We start from the raw sequence: 21,450 nt of genomic DNA on the forward strand, positions 1-21,450 counted from the left end.
ATATACGTGTCCTCGTGTGTAAAATGTCTCTGTCCCGTGTCGATCAAATGGTCATGTGAGGATGGCGTAATCCGTGTGGTGTCCTATTAGTGTGTGACCAAACGTCTCCCATACCTTATCATCGTCGTATTATCATTAAATATCATTAGTATACTATATATAATATTATATCGAAAATAACGGATAATACAACACGTAGGGAATCGAGGGGTTGCGATTGGGGTAAGGGGGTAAGGGGACTAGTTGAGGATAGTTGGTGTTTTCCGTGGGTGAGGGAGGTGGCTCGAGGGAGGTGGAGAGGACGTCGAGAGGGACATTGGTTATGGGGGAATCGAAAGGGGCGCTAGCTGCTAACACCAGCTTGGTAGTTGTTATTTCGGGGCGTTCTCGCGTCCGCGCTCGCGATCGGTGCTCGAGGACGTGGTCGTCGCGGGAGACGCACCGATCGACGCTCGACGTCGAGGTCTCCCACGGGAGAGGGAGGCCCGCAAAGGGGTCGTCGCGTTGCGCGAAATCTCGGGCCGATCATCGAGTGTGGTTGGGTCAACTCTCATTCGGCGCGACTCGCCGATCGCGAGCGCTTGGACACGGCATTAATGAGCGGCGGAGCTAAAGTTACATGGTCTCCCCACACGTGTGCGTACAATCGTAAACGAAGTCTTTTTCATTACAAGTCTGTCTACTAAAAACACTAATGATAAATACGTTATCCGGCGGGTTTTTTTTTTTTTATACTGACTGGATTACATTCCGGAGGATTGATTGAATGGGAGTTTGGCGGGAGGGCGGGGCGAGCGAGGGGTCGATGGTGACGGCTCGCGATTAGATTCATAGGTAATTATCCGGGGAAAGGGTCCTTGGATAATTGGTAATCGAGCTGGGACAGTTATCGTGGACAAAAAAAGGAGGCGATTGAATGATCCACTCAAGAGGGCTTAGGCGTTCAAAGGGGTACGGGGGGAGGGGGTGAGCGGGACTTAAAACCGGGTATCGGATTACTTTTAATCGCTTGCTTATTAGAACTGGACTGGCTGATACAACTGGTAGAATACAAGTTTTTTTCTTTCCTTTTACATACGGCTATTACTTCGATATACGGTAGGTAGTTAGTTATGTAGTTGTCGACACACAATTCAATGATTACTGGGCGTTTACTGTTTATACTGCTTTACTGTTTGTTTAATTGTTAATAATTAAGTAAGTTTAATTGTAGTTAGTTAGTTAGCTCTTACGTAGCTCTCGTCATTCATAGTTAATGTGGTTAAATTCTACACTTGTATTTGGGAAGTCTTAAAGGGTTTCGGGGATCGGTGAATGTGGGTAGCGCCGAGTGCCGGTCGTGACGATACGGTGATCGCGGAGTGTCGGGGGGCGAAGTCTCGCTCGATTCCGAAATGAATGCAACTTCATCCGGTTCCGGATCGAAAAAAATCGAAACGACGCAGCGCTCTCGACGATCGTCGATCGCCGCGGGATCGACACGCGGCATGCGGGTTACTTTGATGGGGAGTGGGAGAGACCATAGTACACATATATATTATGTAATTATACTTATCTCAGTAGTAATTGTATTTAATCAATACACGTGTGTATTATCGGTGCAAAGCAGCGTTCCGAACTCCTTGCACGAACCAAAAGATTTCTGTAGGGCGTGGATATAGGCAACGTGTGCGTGCGAGTGTGTATGTACTCTGTCTGTGTACACGTGTCGATATGTGTGAACATCTTCGTCACTTGAACGTGATCTCTCTTTTTCCTTTCTTTTTTCTTTTTTTTTTTTTCTTTGCCGAGGAAATACCGAGCGGACGACCTTGTCAAGAGGACGGACATTGTCCGAGGATGCATTTTGAGCGCGTTTCCCGGCGAATTGTACACGAAGCTTTCATACGTCGCGATACATGCGTTACTCCAATGTGCGGCACAATTCGTGCACCTGGTCTCGGAGGTATCTTAGTAAGCGTACGCGTGTCACGCGAGGACGATAATGCCCATGGGATAGCCGTGGCCTCGTTTAGCGCGCAACTGCGCGTTAAGACGAGATCGAGGCATCGTGGTATTCGTGCGCGGATTCGTCCGGAAACGCGCGACGTTGATCACACCGGGTAATGCTCCTTCTTGTTTTTTTTTTTTTTTTTTTTTTTTAGCTGGATTAACAACGGAATGTCTCGCTACGATTTGATATATTTTACGCATGGTCCCGGATACGAGTTACAGTAATCGACGAACGTTTGCTGTTCGCGTGTCAGTGTACCGAAGATAATTAGAGGACCCCCCACCCCTCTTTCGCGACGACGTGTTACGCTCGTTATTTCGTTAATTCGTTATATATTGAGCTAGATCGACGCTGATCTTAAGGACGCCGATCGACACTGACGGTCCTCTCGACGGCGATCGTCGCTCGTGGCAAAAGTGTGAAGTCTGTTTCTGTTCTGTGTTATGTCCGTGTATGCATAGCCGGCTTAGGATGAAAGAAACGGGCAGCGGGCGAGCACCAGTCAGGCTTTGGGTGGGCGTTCGGTCTATGTCGGGCCCCTTTGTATAATTTTAGTATTTTTTTCGTATAAAATCAACACTGAAGGCACATTCTATCGGACGAGTCGGCCCAGTGTGTGCTGTGAGTGAGAGTGGGCGCGGGGCCCGAATCCACGTGACTTACGTGGCCGCGGCACGCCTGGCGTACTTTTGCTGCGGGCCCACGGGGGCCTTATGCACCCCCGTTGCTAGCGCGGGGCAATCGTGGATATAGGGGGTGGGAGAGGGCGGGCTAGGGGAGGAAAGGGAGAAACAGGATATAATCTTAAGCAGGAGATATTTTGGTGGCAGCCGCGGCCGGGCCCCGCGCGAGAAACTGTTGTTTCATGTGACGGTTATTTTGATCCGGTTGCCTTCGTCTATTGCGTCGGGTTTTGGGGGTCTGTTCATTTTTTTCGCTTAAGTCGAAATGGCTATTTCAAAATTGAGAGCCGGCCCGACGCTCGCCTGACTTTGCCCAGGCCAAACTCAATGGTCTTCGGGGTACTTCGTGCCCGCAGTCGCGCGCGTGTCTCGCGGCATCGATTCGCGATTCCGATCAAGATCGCGCCGCACCTCGGCTGTAATTTTGATAATCAAAATCAGTGATTGTGTCGAGATGTCGGAGAATGAAGCAGACGTGGCTCAGTTATGTTTATTGCGGCTCGCAAGGATCGGCATCATAAATCATTAGAAATGTACGTGCTTCTATGGCGTCTGTAAGTAAGGCATTTTTTTATTCTGGTGAAGAATGTTGTAAAAAATATTTCCCTGAGTAGACATAGAAGATAATTGCGAAATAATGTGTTCTCTATATATTGTAAATGCTACTTTGACAACCGTCGGAGTCATCGACGACGGTCGCATCGGAATATCTGTTTTCTGCTGTATCCTTGCGAAGAGAAAGATAAACTTAAAACCGGTTAAACCTGTGTAATCCTGAGTGGATTGTCTCCGATCGAGTCTGTCGTGTATTCATTCTGAGTGATTTAACGGCGTTAAATTATCACGGTTCAACGCGATCTTTGGCGGATAATCAGAGTCGAGCCGCTCACGCGCGAACTCCGGGCACTGGGATTAAAAACGTGAAGAGCCTGCGTGTAACGTGATGCGTGTGTAAGCGTGTGTACGTACGTGTATATCACTCTTTTACTCTCTGCACTTTTAAGAATTTTGTCGGAGAAGGAAACATTGCTCACTGGCGTGGAAGAGCGTAGAACCGGAAGCCGTCGCTTCGATCGACTTCGAACGATGTGAATCAAAGATTAAGTGACTCTGCGTTCTCCAAATGTTACAATCGAGGGATTCGTTTGTCCCTCGTTGTTTCCCGAGGAAATATGAGAACGATAAACTTCTCAACGGAGGGAACGCCAATCGTTCTCGTTCGACCGATGCGTTCGTGTTACAGTTCCGCGATTTATGCGTGGCTCCTAGAGATCGTTCCTAAGTAAATTGATAATACTGCTTTCCCCTACTGTCCGTGGCACCCTCTGATAACGGCGTAATCTATACAACAGTCGGGTAGATTTCTCCGAATACACGGATTTCTCCAAACGGTAGTGAGTGCTGTACAACGCGCGCCTCACTCTCCGCACGAGCAGTATCAATTTCGAGAAACAGAACGAACGGGCAACTAATTCTTCGTCATAATAATTCCGCCTCGCGGCGTTTAACATGTCAACATGACTTAAGTAATCAAGCGAGAGAAACAACAAAACACACAACTAGCTACTTCATTATTATTTGTACAAAACAGAGGCGTTATGACGAAGAGCTGAACGTTTGCTCGGCGGAAATGGAGGCGCGCGATTGCGTGGCATGCACTCAACAATGTTCAGAAAGACTTACTAGCAATAAAACATCGTTAATACGAAAAAACACATTTTAATTCGATAATTCGAAGCGGCACTTAAACTATTGCGGAATGTATATAAAAAATCTCGGCGATTCGGAGGATCGAGAGAGCGGCGTTGTGCGTTCCGAGACGACGATTTTAAGGGAAACGAATCGTCCGCCAGCACGAACACCGTCTGCATCGAGTCTTCCGGTTTCTCGCCATGCGTCTACGTACTCACTATAAAAACTTAAACTCAACAATCAGGCGAACCTATGATACTGGGGACGTCGATCGAGAAGAATGATCCGTCGCATCCACATTTCGAGCAGACGCGCTTTTTTTTTTACCGGCTCTTTTTTTTTTCTCGTAGCGACAGTAATTTTATTAACTACACAGTGTTCCGATGCGCGTGTATCATCAATGTAAAGTTCTCATCGATGGACGTCACATGGTACGCGTGCTTAAAAACAGAGGCAGAGGGCTCGGTAGTGTTTCTCACAGAATTGTCCCTTCTAGGCTTCGCTTTCTTCTGCGTCTCGGGCCTTCGCTTTCTTCCAAACGATACTTTGCGCGCGGAGGGCTCTTGTCTTTCGCATTCTACGCAAAAATTCTACGAGGAAGCTTCCTCTTTTTCTCTTTTTCTCTTTTTCGTTATCACGTGACTTTATATGCTGCGATTTATAAGTGTGTTAGTTAGTTCTCATTGTAATTATGCGTGGACATGTGACATATGGAGATTGATTAATTATTATCAAGAATACTTGTTCATTGTCAGTTTGCATATATCACGTGTAAATTTCTTTCTGTCTTCCTCTTTTAAGCTCGAAGCGTTTCCAATTTCAGCATAAGAGACGGAGGAAAGAAGCTATGAGTCGCTTCTTTATTATCATTGTGGTATAGCTGCATGGATTTATTAAATTTTGAACATAAAACCAGTGTAGTCGGCAATATGATGTGACGATTGCATTCTGTTTCTTTCTGTTGGCTCGGAGAATGATAAAACTGAAAACCAGTTTGAAATAACATAACATTATGTCTCTTACACCTGGAAAAGTAGCGCTTCACGATTTTGAAACGAATTATTCTCTATAGAAAATTACATTTTCTCTCTCGCACCTCCGCGCTGACTCCAGTTTTCTCGTTTTAAACGGAGGGTTATTTTATCCACTCTATATATCTTTTTTTTTTTATATTTTTGGTCAATCTGTAACTTTATCGAATTTAACGGTTTTAATATGGCTTTTTTTAGTATGTATAGCACCCAATCTTGTTTTTATTTTAAAAGCGGAATAATATTTCCGGTCCACTTATGTTAAGAGCTTTGTGATGTCTTGGGTGGTTTTGTGATCGGTTAGGGGGTGAAATAGGGAGAGGTAGGAGGAAAGGTATCGAGGAATATTGATGGACATGTATACAGGACTCTCGATGAATAGCATAGAGTTCCAAACGCTCCGTGATCTACAGACATTCAATATTAAACAGATCAATCAACTATGTCGTCGTATAATACCACTAGGATAGTTCATTATAATCGTTAAGTTATATCAATAATATAATCATATCATTAGGTATCATTAATGCTGTGTGTGTGTGTGTGTTTTCTTCTTCGTGTGTCTCATTATACTTAAGTCTCAAGTTACAAGCTAGCGTATAAATGATGGGTAAGAAACGATCACTCCGACGGCGGTGGATCCTGCCGGTCCGACTTCACGGAGTGTACCGATCGCGGTTCCCGCTGCGAATCCGCACGTTCGTGGACCAAGGTATAGTCGGATATAGCCGCCGTAAAAGCGTCCCACGCACGGTCTATACACCCCTCACGCTCGACGAGGCAGAATCGGACTCGTCTCGGTGGATGGTTTTTTAGCCACCATATTACCGGGTTGCCTCCGTTTACCGTTTATACTATATATCATTAATCGTATTATCGTTATGTATCATTACTCATTAATTATTTAATTAATCGTTAGGTATAATTCAATTAATCGATACTCTTAACCCCTTTATCGTTTAATTATTATTGTTAGGTAGTTTATAGTTTATTAGGTTTCGATAACGCGTACGGATTTTTGGAAGCAAACCTTGTTCACGTGGGGAAGGATCAGTTGGGAGGGGCGTTGGGAGGATGAGCTGGCTCCTGCGGGTTGTCACGGGGGGCAGGTTGATGTCTCGGAAGGGACGTACCTGTTGTCCCGCGCGAAAATCTGCGAAAAATCAGAAAGTCGAATAGCGGATCTTCAGTGATTCCTTTTCCTTTATCACGTGTCACTCATTCTCTCTCTCTCTTTCTCTCTCTCTCTCTCTCTTTCCCTTTTATACTCCTCTTTCGCTCCCATCCTTTCTCTCCTTCTTACGTACCCGCTCTTTTTCACTTTCCTACGTTATGCGAATTGCTTAGAACGCGTCACGTCTCTTCAACGAATTGCAAGTGGCAAGGTCTGATTCGTTTCGCGAGTCAGACCTTGGGCGTTTTTCAATTTCGCCTGCGTCGGCTCACACGGTCGTGTGTGGAATTTTTTTATTCTATTTCTTTCTTTCTCTCTCCTTTCTTCTTCTTTTTTTCTCTCTCTTTTTCTTTCGTCTTTTCCTTCTCTCTTCCGTACTACTACGTACTACTTTGCGGTCGCGTCGATACTCTCCGCTAATCTGACGGGACCAGCGATCATTTCTCTCGTTCCGACGTGTGGCACGGTCATCTCGTTCTTCGTACTTGTGCGATCTCCTCCCGTCTCTCTCTCTCTCTCTCTCTCTCTCTCTCTCTCTCTCTCTCTCTCTCTCTCTCTCTGCTCTTTCTTCCGGTCCTTTCCAGTATCTCGTCCTCGGAAGTACGATGCGCATCACTTCGAATTCGTAATGCCGTCGCACTACTAAATCGCCGTCCATCGTAGGATATGTACTGCGTGTACAGCGTATTTGACGTATCGGAAACTTAAGTCGTTACTATGGGTTTCATATTGAATTCTGTTGCTATTCTGCAATCGACGTACTATGGCACTCTGCAACGAGGAATCGATTCGCTTGTGTTGGTTGTGAAAGAAGGTGCGTATAGGTGCTGCAAAAGTAGTCCTCTTTTTTTTTTTCTTTTCCACGACGCATCGCATATCGTGCGGGACGCGCGTAATCGCTGCGTTAATTCTGTCCTACATTGTTGTGTTGTAAAGTCCGTGTGTTTCTTGCGGGGAAAACTCAAGGGATCGACGAGTTTAATAACGAAGGGATATCGATACGGTAAGTAGCGTGCAACGGAAAACCGGTGTCGATCGAGAGTATCGACGTATCTATCTGGCGGAGTATCGTGTTAAAATATCAAATAAATACGTGAAAATATAAGGATTATTGTCGGTCTAGTATCGATAATAAAAGAAATCGCGATTGGTGACGCGTAGTGATTTGCATCCGAGTAATTAATTGCCGTCATTCGAATTCGGAAAATTTTATTGTTATTGTTGCTATTATCGTTCCTCAGAATAATCTCCATGCTGACAATATTTGACAATTAGCTAGATGTGCAAGAACGAGTTTTCCCGTAATCTCATCACCTGCCTCGGATACGGATTTCACGGACAGTCATTATCGCATTATCAGTAGTTCGCGCGCGTTTCTTTGCGCGAGGAAAGCTGCGAATTGGCGAAGAGGCGTTACGGGCGGGTCGAGGCACATCGTATTTTCCGAGAGCGCCTTCCGACGTATTCGTTGCGATGCTGTATGCGTGTGTACCGGTCGGTGCGTTATTACCTCGTGCCCAATGTTGATTTGTCGATTACCATTATAATAATTCGAATCTTGAAACTTGGTACTATCTTTCGGAACGCCTTGCGTTCCTTGCGGTGCTGAAAAGTCTCGGGATTAAATGGCATTATCATGATAGCGTTAGATAATAATTGATCGAGTGCTGTCGTCGGTTCGACGATAGCCGTTATTCTCACAGCGTTAGCCATTGCTTTGTCATTTGGTTTGTGCTCTATCGTTTAAAGTTATATATCTGAACTCTCTATTAATCCGCGTGGCTTTGGCTGGACAATTAAAGTGACCGCGTAGGAAGGAGTGCAGAAACGCGAATAACCATGAAGGTTCTTGCAATTTGAAATCAATATCAATTTGAAGTATTTGCGCTTCGCTTTTATTTTTACTTGCGACAAATATATCTCTTTTACGTTATTATCAGTATTAGTATTATTATTATTATTATTTCTTTTTTTTTTTTACGGCTTTACGTTTATTTAAAGAGGTTTATTTTCCATTTGAAATATTCACACTGTGAAACAGTATTTCGTTATGCGCGCGTTATAATATGCATAGCCTCGTCGAATGCGTCGTTGCGCTAGACTTTCTCTGGTAGTACAGCGTACAACATGTAGATCGATTACGTATGATCGACTACGTTCTCCGTTCTTAGCTCACTCCCTCACAATCGTCACAGTCGAGTCTCACGAAGATACGCTCGTGAAAAGAGATTATGGATGGCAAGGAATACCGCGGATCTACGCGACGAGATAATGATACGCGACCGATCCCTCCTCAGCGCGTATGCGTGTTGCGTGTGTGTGTGTGTGTGTGTGTGTGTGTGTGTGTGTGTGTGTGTGTGTGTGTGTGTGTGTGTGTGTGTGTGTGTGTGTGTGTGTGTGTGTGTGTGTGTGTGTGTGTGTGTGTGTGTGTGTGTGTGTGTGTGTGTGTGTGTGGTTATTCATGGCATCGCTCTTCGAATCTCTCGGATTTTTTCTGCGAATTTTCTGCCATCGCCCCGGATCGCGCGGGGGAACGGCGAGTCGACAGTCGTCCATCTTCCGCATCAAAAAGTGTGTGCTGTTCTCCGCTTCTTCCTCTCTTCCATTCCACGTCATCGTCTTTGCTTTACTTTAGCAACGAGCGTCCTTACACTAATCCCGGGTGACCCGTCCACTCGCGTCGTCGCTTTTTTATTACATGCAGGAAGTGTTTTTCTTCTATGCGCGAGAAGGGCTCGCCTTCTCGCCGGATAGGTATGTTTCTCGCTTCGTTTTTAGCTTTCACCTCTCTCTTTCCTCTTTGTTTCTCTTTTGGAAGGGAACACCTTGCGGGGGAGCGTGGGGTACATCGGGACGTGCAAATGAGGACGGGCGACTTTCCGGGGCTTGGGAGGTAGGGGCTTGGAGAACGGGTTACGCGTTCACGACGAGCGGTCCTTCTTTTTTTCCGACTCGTCTCGACGTGGACGCGAACCGCGAAAATTTCGAATCCGACCTGACGCGGCGGGAAACAGAGAGATCTATTAATTTTTTTTTTTTTTTTCTTTCGATGGTTCGGTGGTTTGCTGAGTTAGCTGCGAGGTTTCGAAACTTCCCACCGCCGGCGGAATATAATATATCGTGTATATATATTATATATATTATATATTTATATCATTCTTTTTTTTTTTTTATATTAATCTAAAGAGTGAGGATTGTGGAAGTAGGTCGAGGGGGAAGGTCGCCCGTCCTGTGCTTTCCACGTGCCCTGGAAAAGTATATACTAAGGCCGATTTTGGTTAAGAATACGCTTCACTTTTTTTCATCTCTTTTGATCAACTTTTAATTTTAACGTTAAGGCGCAACGTGATAAACTTGTACTTTTTTCCTTGATGTGTCTTTTAGATTCTGGCCGAAACTGCGTGTGTCCGTGTACATGTTCCATGTGCGTGCGTGTGTACCTTGCATGTGTCGCGTTTCGTGTACATACGTGTACATGCGTGTGCGTGCGTGTGAATGTACGCGTGTGTGTGGGTGTGCTGCATCGCGATCGATGTTAATCGCCTTGCTGAGCACTATCTGTTGTGTGATTTCGAGCGCGCGCGAGAATACGCGCCGTCGCAACTCGCCGTCTGCGTACTCTCGCGCGTCGCTTGCGTTTTAGGAGCTGCTTTTTTTTTTTTGGTGTCTGCCAAAAAACGGAATTTTTCACTCTTCGCCGCAATAAGGCGTAGGTAAGGCGCACGTACGTGCGCACCGATTGGATTTCGAAAAATGTGGCATCCGAAAGGCTCGCGATCGCGCGATCGCGCGAAAGTGGTGGTGCGCACGTGCGCACGCGCACATACGCCCTCTTGCTCTACTCTCTGTGTGTCGTCTTGTGCGCAACCGAAGATTAGCAATCAACGAACGGAATTCTTCTTCTTCGTGCCAAAAATCAACCCAGAAAAACGCCGGTAAAAGGTACGAAAGGAATTCTCGCGTCGAAAGTGGTATATAGTCATCAAACATCGTAATGCATGTATGAAAGTAGTCAGGTTTCTTTCGCCCGAAGCTCTGTCTCTCCTGAGTGAGTCCGGATGTGAGTTCCGAGATGCGGAATTGTGCCGCCGGTGAAAACCTAGCGATCACAAGTACTGCGTGTCGGCTATTGCAACTGAACCCGGTTTAAGGAGTCACGTGAACGAAGCCATCAATGCAAAATTTATTATTCGAGACAAAAATATGATTGATGCTCCTGCAATAATTTGTGCGTTCAACAGTCTGCTCGCGTACGTTCTCTTTTTCTCAAATATGCCCTTCTTTTAATATTTACCTAGCATCTCCTGGGGCGGTAGCGCAGTCCCAAGAGAAGTTTCGTTATCTAACTAGTACTAAGCAGTGACTTCTTCCATCACGTGACTTTTCCATAAATGAAAACTGGTGATAAAATTGTTAATTATGTCGGCTACGCGATGAGCCTTTCTTCTGTGGACTCTGCGAAACGAAGATTCGAAATACAATCGAAACACACTTTTTGGTACAAGAAGTGTCAAAGCCAAGGTAAAGACAGAACTTCCGGCCTAAAATGTACTGGCTCGTGTGAATGGTGCCCCGTCTTGGACCGAAAATACGGACTCGCGGGGCGCAGAAAAACAATTCCCACAATATCTTACAAGACATTCCGGCCGACCGAGCAAGTCGCCAACTTCGTCATTCCACTTTGTGCCCCGTTACGTCGGCTAAGTCGCTCGTAGGAGATATTTTAATTAATCGTCCTTCGAACCTTTCGCCCGTGCTACTTTAATGTAGAGGAAGAGTTTTCGTTGCTGCTATCTACAGAATATTAATTGACGCGAACGTTCGACGTTTGATCGTCCCCCGATCTAGACGAAGTGACGAAGATGGCCGACAAGGCTGACAGTCGTGCGCCTTTTCACCTCATTCTGGAGGGTCTGCGTTGTACATCTCCGAGGAGTTCATTAGACTCAACGCGGCGATCTAGCTCACATCCTCACACATCAACGTAGGTTTACTGTTGTTTGTTGCTTGCTGCTAGTCCTCATCTCTCTCTTTTTCTCTCTCTCTCTCTCTCTCTCTCTCTCTCTCTCTCTCTCTCTCTTTCCTTCTTCATTACTAAATAAGTTATTCTTTTTTTTGTCTTAATACACCTACGATTCCCTACACGATAATACGTATAATCTAACACGACTGCTGGTTGAGACGTATGCGCAAGTAATATACTCCAGGAATACAGGCATTACATGTTCTCATTCTCATTTCGTGTGTGCTTCTCTTGGTACACGCGTGCATACAATTCACACTCTCGTTCTCTTTTTTTTTTCTGCCACTCTCTCGCTCTCGCTATCTTTCACTCACTGTTGATTCACGCGCGACTCAGGGTCGCAATAAGAATTGCAGACGGTAAGAAGAAATATTCCCATTAAATACGGAATGTGTTGATGCCCGTTTCGAAGGAGCTTCACGCGTTTAGCGGAAAACCATTAGATGATAGATACGAAATGAGCATGGGGGATACTGCGAGTATGTTGCGAGCGATTGGGTAATATATGTAATACGAAGCCGTTTTTATATATATATATATATATATATATATATATATATATGTGTGTATATATGAAAGTAACATAGCGTGTGTGGAAGCGAAGGCAGACCAGAATAACCCAATTTTCTGTCAAGCAGGATTTGGTCAAGATTCATTGTCCTACACTCTTTGTTTCTCATACTCTCGGTGGCCGAAGGATTGGATGGATAATGACATTTGTGATATCTGCCATTCTCTGATGGTTGTGCGCGTTTTGCCCCTGCTTCTCGATTCCATTTCTCTCTCATGTATCTCTGAGTCGAACGTCGGACCGTGCTGGACCATTTGTCCGATGGCTCCTTCTCTCTTTCTTTCTCCGCCTCGATCTCTCCGTTCTCTCGTCACACGTGTCACTCACGTAACTTCAGATTCTCACGCACATGTATAAATATTTCTCTGTCTTCTCTCACACATTCGCGCTTGCTCTTTTTTCCGCATTCACGCTCGCGAAAGATTTGCCAAAAGTATCGTGCACGAAAGGGTGGGGAGGGGAGAAAATTCCGTAATAACTTACATTTACAAACTGGCCTAATAATTTCTCCTCTTAAACTCGCTTTTTCTAATTTTATCATTTACTAGTGACTTTACAATACATATATGCGGACCTCCCGGTAGGCAAGGAGGTCGGCTCTCTCTGTATAATTTCTTCACTTTTTTTAGCAATTTTTTTTTAGCACATTCACTCCTCGTCTCTCGACTCATTTCATTCCTTTCTCTTTCGCTCGTTGTCATCTATTGCTCCGTCTCGCATTTACTCACTCTTGCATACCCTTTCGCTCTTCATCTCTCTCTCTCAGCTAGGATCGGTTTGCGCCGAACGTCTTTTGCCCGTGGCTCCGAACTCAGTCCGAAATCGCAATTCGAATAGATTTCTTCTCAGTCGTGACTTTTTTCCTCGTGCATATTATTCGTATATATGCGTCTCTCTTATTATCTTCGATCCGCTTTTATCTCTCCCTGCATGGTTCAACTCGTCCGAACAAAAAAGATCACCTGTTGAGATCGCGAGATTTCGTGGCTTCAACGACGGTCGCATCAAGGACACTTGGCTCCCTACACGCTTCTACACCATCCACAATTTCGTCGGTTTCCATCTTTCTCTCTCCCCATGAACCGCCATCCCTTCCATCCCTCATCGCCCACCCATCCCCCCAAACACCCGACTGTTACGGATTTTCCGAGAGGTGCTCTCTTCGACGCTCTTGAATCTTGAGCGAGATTATTGCGACGTAAATTTCTGACGATTGACATTTGATTCAAGATGAGAAATGTAAACGTTGGTTGCGTTATGTAAATTATTGATGAAACGGGAGCTGGAGTATGCACAGCCTCCCGATATTCGGTTTTGTAAATTAAAATCTGTATTTAATTGTAAAGACTTTAACTTTTCACGGTCTTTCACGGTTTACATTTTATTAATATTAATGAATAAAAGTGTGCGCTGCATCTTATAGTTAAGAGAGTTAAAGTTAAAATTGAAAAGTTATATTAAAATCTCACATATGCCTAAAGTATTTGAAATAATAATGCAATATAAGTTGTAATATAAGTGAATAAGTTAATTAGTATTAAAAATTAATAAATTTACTCAATAAAATTTTAGTAGTAAGAATTTCATTTTCCTCTTTTAAACGATATTTTACGATAACGAAAGCGAGCGTGGACCGTGAAAAGTTAATAATAGTTGCGGGACAGGAGTATCGACTGTCTTCGCTGTAGTCCTGTAAATAAAATCGTGGTTGTTTACGACTTCTCATCTCGCACCGTAATGTCGGGGGCGCGAAATTATCGATTACAAGACAACTCAAAGCTTTCGTAGCTCATCGAGGAAACTTAACGTACATCTACGTTAAATCGAGACACCGGAGTGGTCGACGGCGTCTCGAGCACCCTGTAACTTAGAATTACGAATTAACGATCCATATACGCGCGGTGATATGTCAATTACCGAAGGCGGTGGTGCCTCCGATGCCTGATTTTTAGAAACACGATTGGGAGGTAGAGACACGGAAGACCTCTCGGATTCCTCGGTCGGATTTTACTCCCCCGTTCTCCTGCCCGACTTTTCGAAAGTCGCTCTCTCTCTCTCTCTCACCTTTTAATCCCCTACCAAACGTATTGTAGACTTAACATGCTACGTGTACTACGAGATTATCACACAAAGTTTGCTCACTCGGTGTCAACAATCAGTTTCTTTTTTCTTTTTTTTCTCTTCTTTTGGCTTACGCACGCGATCTCACATAGAAACATAGTTTACGCTCTAAAATTCTCATGCTCTCCTTCTCCCTCTCCCGTCGTTTACAGATTCCCATTCTCTCTCTCTTCCTTTCTCTCTCTCCCATTCTCACGATCGGTCGTTCTCCCGAGTTCGCTCCTCCACTTCGTTCCTATCGCGCGCGCGAAAATTCGAAAGACGCGATTTCCGCCTCACTGAAACGTCAACGGGGGAGATAATGTATTTCCTGTCCCCCCCCTTTATCTTCCCCCTCTCTTTCTCTCTGTATACTACCGCGCCGCTATCGTAATCGCGCACTCGCCATAATAAATGTATCCTAATTATGCTCCTAATAGTTTGAGGAATTATTATTCTCAATGAATTCTTTGCTTTGAATTCTCATACTGCCTCCTTCGCTTTCTCTCTGGTTTACCACTTTCGCTCTCTCCCATTCTCACTGATTTTTCTTGTTATCACGGCTTAATCTCAAACTCGATAGTAATGATCGTAATAATAATAATATAATCATATAATAATAATTAGTTTATTAGTGTGTGTTTTTTTTTTTTAAAGTAGGTATCCTCTTCCTCTGCAGCGTGATACGACCTTCCGCTCGTTTTTATCTTTAGTTAATCGTTTATATAATAATTAATAGCTTGCAAGTGTTAACGTTAAATACTATTACTTACTTCTGCTTACGTGTCCTTAAAACTTACGCGTTTAGGTATGTACGTATGCTTATTATTTCTTCCATTCTCTCGTATTTCGTTCTCGTTTAATTTCGTTCCGTCCCGTGTACTCCGTTTCTCCGTGCGTCGGCCCCGCTGTATAAATGTAATATAAACGGCGAGTCGATAGACCTTTTTTTTTTTATTTACTTCGTTTCGCAGGTGAACGACTCTCTAATCTCTTTCGCCTTTCGTCTTTCGGGAATGTGTGTGTGTGTGTGTGTGTGTGTGTGTTGTGTGTGTGTGTGTGTGTGTGTGTGTGTGTGTGTGTGTGTGTGTGTGTGTGTGTGTGTGTGTGGTGTGTGGGGTGTGTGTGTGTGTGTGTCCTCGTCACTACACCCTTCTCATGTATCTTGTCGTCGATCTCGCCGTCTGCCTTTCTTACGTTCGTTCTATTCTCGTTCTACGCGCATCCGTAAAATCGTTGCGAATTCGCCTCTTTCTTTGCGCTCGTGCTGTTCATCGTCAGTTCCGTTCCGCGATCTGCGTTGCTCGATCGGGAGGAAAGGAGCGCGGCTTATTCCCTCGTCATCGACGAGAGGATTTCGGCGATCCACCGGTGAACCACTGTCTCACCGGTTGCTATTCGTTACCATTATTCAGATACTTTTCTCCCGAGTCTCGAGTCTCTTCGCGGCTCGAGCAAGTGTCTGCCATAAGATCTAGAACGATTTGTCCTTCGCGCTAGGAGCTTCGATTTTCAGTCGACGGAGAAATGAAAGAAGCGGACTCTTCCGTCTTGAATTCGTAGATGGTCTCGAAGGATCATGCGAGAGTTTCACTTATTATGTTCGTAACAATTTTCAATTCCCAAGACTTTTGCGAATAAGCGACCGTACGAAAATTCCTCTTACCACTTCGAATTTATTCGCTGACAAAGGCGATTAGGAATTCAAAAACGGCTTAGCCTCGAAGATTATTATGCTCAGTTTGTCGTTTGTTGTCTCTTTTCAAAACTTGTGGTCATATTCCGGTGGCGAAGAACGCGAAATTGAAACAGTCAACTAATTGATTTATTAATTCATATCGTGATACGTATATATATATATATATGATTGACGATTCCTTTGAAAATAATTATTGGAAGGAAAATTAAAATTTTGTTGTGTACGATATTGAATTTCATTGTATGGTTACGATTTAGGAAACATCGATCTCATGTTGCAGCGATAATTATTTCTTTGTCTATTAAGTACGGATAATGTCTAAAAGAGCGGAATGATCATTTTGAGTACGATAAAACGATCGCTAGATATGTTTGACGAATGTGCGATCGCTGTTGAAGTTACGAAAATTATTTCTTATACTTTTCGCAAATCCAGTGCAATCGAAGAAAAGAGAATGAGAACGATAATTAATATCGAATTATGTCTCATCGATGCCGTTAATATTGAAGTAGCGTATATTCTGTGTGACAAGATTGTATTTAATATTAAGATTTGTAAAGAATCACATATTGTTGTATTATATTGCTAATTGCTTAATGACGATATCTGAAAATATCTTGATGCGTATCGACGTGAAAGCGCAAAGCTTTTAGGATCGAGGAATAATGCGAAAAATACATTAAAGATTCGTAAAAGGGAGATTATTAAATTAGATTTTAAGTGTAGTCGGTATCGCGATTAATATTAGGACATATTAGCTTGGAATACATATCTTAATTTGCTTTTTCCATATTAAATGAAATATTAATTGTCAATTATTATGCAAAACATTAATATAATAATTAATTTATATTGTACCGTATATTGTCTTTTTCAATTCTTCGTATTATAAAATCAAAATCTCTTAATGATTTGTTAGCATAGGTGGTAAAAAGGATAGGATACATTTGACTGAAACAATTTTGATACTGGAATCGCGATCAAACTAATTATATAAATAAATAAAAGGTATAAAAATAAATTTTGTTTGTAATTATTGAATATATTATGTTTGTTTTTTTCTTTTTTTTTGAGAAATTGCGATTTCTTAAGTGATAAATTGAATTAATAGAAATTTGATTTAAACTTGAATAAGATAAATTTTCAAAGAATAAGTTTTTACGTTTATTGTCTTGACCCGAATGTCAAATCACCCTAAAATTGCGACAAGCAAGTCGGCGAATTCAGATAACGCGTATCGTTATCTTTTATCCTATATTCTGGTATTTTATTCATTATATTCTTCATTGCCTCTTCATTCCCTGTCTGTCATCTCATTCTTGTCTTTCATTATAAACGTTTAGACCAAAATCTTAGGCCAGTGCCGAAGGAATTGCTACTAGTCTTAGGCCAAAATCTAGTATGTATTACATAATAAAAGTTGAAATTTTCAAAATTTCGTTCTTAACTTCTTTCATTCTACAATGCGCATTCTAGTTTGGCCGAAAAAGGCTACTCGTCTCCGTCTTCGAACTCACCGATCACAAATTCATGGGTGGTACATTCGAGTCGTTTCGCTTCCCATCAAAAAAGAGAGATAAGCCTTGTAGGCAATTGAGAATGTTTCAAATGTGCCAAATCAAGACCATTTTTTTTCTTTTTTGCATATATAATTATTTCTAATAATATTCTTTCCAAATATGTATAATAGATTTCCAATTCCATTTTTAATGCAGGAAAGGATATCATAAATCAATCAATGTGGAAATAAAAATAAAATAACACAAAATCAGACGCAAATTAAATTTTAATTGATTTTCTCATTTTATTGTCATAATTAATAAATAAAATAATAATCAATAAATCGATCATTAATCAATTAAAAAATAGTGACTCGTGACTAGGTTAAGACTCACCGCTTGCAAAATGGTGTGTGTATGTATGTATGTGTTTTTTTGTGTATGACCCAATATTACTGAGGGACATAATTTTAATATAATCATTATTATAATAACTAAATATACATAATAAACTAAAGATAATGCTGTAATGCCAAACATAGGATAGGCAAGCTTGGCAAAATTGGGAAAGGTAAAATAGTTGAAAGAAAGGATCTTGTACAAACGAGGTGAGGATAAAAATTCATAGCAGAAAAAAGCAGTATAGAAATTGCATATGGAGAACAAGGAAGGATTAATTTTAAATTAACTAAATTCTCTCCGTAAATGACAATTTCAATGATGACAATAATAATATTAATAATTATAATTATTTCATACTAAAATTGTCATATTGATATAGATAATAGTGAGTCTAATAATAATAATAATATAATAATATATTAATAATATAATAATAATAATAATAATAATAATAATACAATAATATAATAGCCATATAATAATGATAATAATAATAATAGTAATAATAATAGTGCACGTAGTAGCGACGGTAATGGTGAAAAAAAAAATAAGAGTTAAATTATGTGCGTTCGCTACCACTCGAATTATTCCTAATATTTATATATCGTCTCGTAATGTATCTACAGAAATTTCTAGCGAAAAAAAAGTCACAAGTAAGAGTATGAGGGCGCCGTATTCGATTTCTCGCATGTTCGCGCGCGTGATCGCATGGTGCAAGTTAATACGTGTAAGTGACTGCTACGTGCGTGTCGCGTGTCCGTGTACGTAAGTCTGTGTGATGAGTCGGGGGTTATGTAAATGGAGAAAAGGAAGCGTGGTTGTGTGCAACCCTCTGGCGTACGTCTTCTTTACGCTACTTTAATCACACCAGCATCCGTCTCTTTTTCGCTTTAAAAATCTAATATTTATATAATTACGCACCGGCGCACGATTATATATTAGCATTTCACTCTTTCCTCTTTCTTTTCTTTCCTTTCCTTTTCTCTTTTTTTTTTGTTTACAACGCTACAGTTGGAATGCCGTCGGCGCACGATCCTCGCACGTTGATGCTGCATCCGACTTGCATCTTTGTCGCCCGTACTCCTAATCTCGTCACTGCGACTAGCCTAATCTCGTTTATACAAGCAACTATTAATAAAAACAGCTATGTATATTGACCCGTGCACCGATCCTTTCAATGCAACATATGTACTTTCGATAAACGTACTTTATCGACCCGTCAAATAATGCTCAGCGAGTGAAAGAAAAAAAAAAGATACGGGAAAACGAAAAAGATGAAGGAACATCTTCTTCGGCAGATAGGAACAGGTTCTTTGTGCGGAAATCGTTATGAGCGGTCGCTCGATTATTCATGCAAAGTTATGCACTTGTTTATCATGAAATCGATTCTTTGGTATCGATGTACGCACGATTGTTTTCTCGCGCCGTTTTTTTTTTTTTTATCTGATTCTTACGCGCAATGTAATTTAATAGCCAAGCATTTTCACGTCGATCTCGAACCTTGTTGATCGATTATAAACGGTGAAATTGAAATTATGTACAATCTATAGAAAGATTGGTATCTAGTTTGGTGTCGGGAAGCATCGAGGTAAACCTCATACTTTTAATTAACAAATCGAAGATTTTACTTTTCCTGAAAGAAAGAAAAAAAGCATGCTACAGAAAATAGCAAAGATACCTTTTTATCGAAGAATGAATTATTGTTATGGTATTCGTTCATCGATAAGAAGTTTTTCAGAATTTTTTATATCAAAGAGCATCGATCTTGGAAAAACCGAAACTACTCTCTTGCAGAATTCAAAATAGGATTATCCGAAATAATCTTAGCGCAAGGTTTTCTCCTCGTCCACAAATCTATCCTTCTTTTAGGAAAACGATGTAGGAGGAGAAACCACTCATCCTACATTGCTTTCCAATCGACGAAGATTCCGCTTCCGAGTCACGTTCAATCCAGAAGAGGAATCGCCGTGCGATGTTCAGACTTAATCAATCTTTGGATATGCTCGCAAACGTTCCGAAAGTCTCCATCTTTTTCTGTGAGTGTAACCCCAGCAGTGTCATCGTCTTTAAATCACTATTCTTATCGTGTGATGTAAAATTAGGCGGTAACGAAGTAATTACTCTACGTTACAAACAGATCGGACAAAATCGACGCTAAAAGCTATTTCTCGCCGTTCGTTGACCACGCATTCGTCGTGCTTCTTCGTCTCGTCCCAGGAATCACCTTCTTGTGCTTATTCGGTTGAAATAAGAGGAACGTCGGTTACAGCGGACCGTGAGCGTTCGACACTTTTCAACTGTCGAGTTTCGCCAGCCGTAGATTCGCAGTATATTTTTGTATACGTATAATCTGTATGTATATGTGTCTGTGTTGCACATGTGTACGTTTCTTCTATCTTTCCTGATTGATTCGTGATTCGGTCACAGCCTGATCCTTCGTTGGCATCTTGGACGTCGCCCTCGGACGTCGACGGTGCCTTTGTTTCCTTGGCTTTGTCCGTGTCTCCTCTCCCTTCCTAGCCCTCGTTCGTTTTGCGATATGTTATTTAAGGATACCTGAACACGCACTACGCGAAGGACGTGTACCTCCTGGCGGATGCGATCCTCCCTCGTTGGTCGTTCCTGATTATCGGGAGCCGACGAGCGCGGGCGAGCCCGCGCACCACGAAGAGCAAGAGCCACGCGACCTCCTGATTCATTCAAGCTGCTCCAGGAAGTTCGGGCTCTTGAAGTACTCCGGCACTGGATCGTCCAACCTCGAGATCACCTTGTAGATGGACTTCTTCCAGCTCTGCTCGGAGTCCTTGCCGCCCTGGATCGCTTTGAAAAACTCTTTCAACGTCTGCTCCACAACGTACCTAAAGTTGCTGGGTACCTGAAAGTTTCGCGTCACCATTAGCACTACATGGCACATATGGGCTTTGCGGCCAACATTTTTACGACACGAAGCGATATTATGAATGTCACAACATGCGACATTCCGAATAATATAAGCTCATTATTAGGAAAATATAATTTTGTTATAATTAAATTTTCAAAAGGTTTTAATTTTTAGTAGGAAATTAATTTAATAGTTTTTACTTAAATTATCTAAATTATCTTTATATAATTCAAAAAAATAATACTAATGTAATATTATACGATTTATTCGATACGAAGTGGATTTATCATAAAGTATTATTAAATTAATTCAAGGGCTACAATAACAATTATCTACAATTAATGAGTTTGAGAAAATTAAAAAATTTATTTTTTCCAACATGTTAAAAAATCTGTTTGTTAAAAGAACAAACAGATGAAATGTGCGATATGTGCATTAACCCTTCAATTAATAGCATCAAGTAAAAAATTTGATTTCGGTATTACCAAACAGTAAATACTTTACTTTATATTTATTTATATACTTTTTATCTCACAAAACGTGCAAACACATTTATAGTACAGTGAACCACAAAGACGCACGTCAAATATTTTATGAAACGTACGATAAATACTAACACCGAAAGCTTAATTTCGTAGAAACGACCGACCGACGATCCGGCGTCGCTCTTTTTTAGCGAAGACATACATGCTCGTCTTTTCT

At 42.1% G+C, this 21,450-nt stretch overlaps 1 protein-coding gene across 4 annotated transcripts in view; it reads right to left on the reverse strand.

Annotated features, from left to right (window-relative positions):
* Positions 1 to 1,750: 1,750 nt before the first annotated feature.
* The window catches only part of LOC105431744 (homeobox protein prospero), a 46,763-nt gene continuing 27,063 nt past the window's right edge, over positions 1,751 to 21,450 (reverse strand). For all 4 annotated transcript variants that reach the window (XM_011646161.2, XM_011646159.2, XM_011646160.2 and 1 more), the window contains exon 5: positions 1,751 to 20,742. In XM_011646161.2, coding sequence (XP_011644463.1) covers positions 20,563 to 20,742 — 180 coding nt within the window. In that variant the 3' untranslated portion in view covers positions 1,751 to 20,562. The remainder of the gene's footprint in view (positions 20,743 to 21,450) is intronic.

The sequence above is a fragment of the Pogonomyrmex barbatus genome, unplaced genomic scaffold (assembly GCF_055798465.1).
Source record: "Pogonomyrmex barbatus isolate J1 unplaced genomic scaffold, ASM5579846v1 scaffold18, whole genome shotgun sequence".
Lineage (NCBI taxonomy): Eukaryota > Metazoa > Arthropoda > Insecta > Hymenoptera > Formicidae > Pogonomyrmex > Pogonomyrmex barbatus.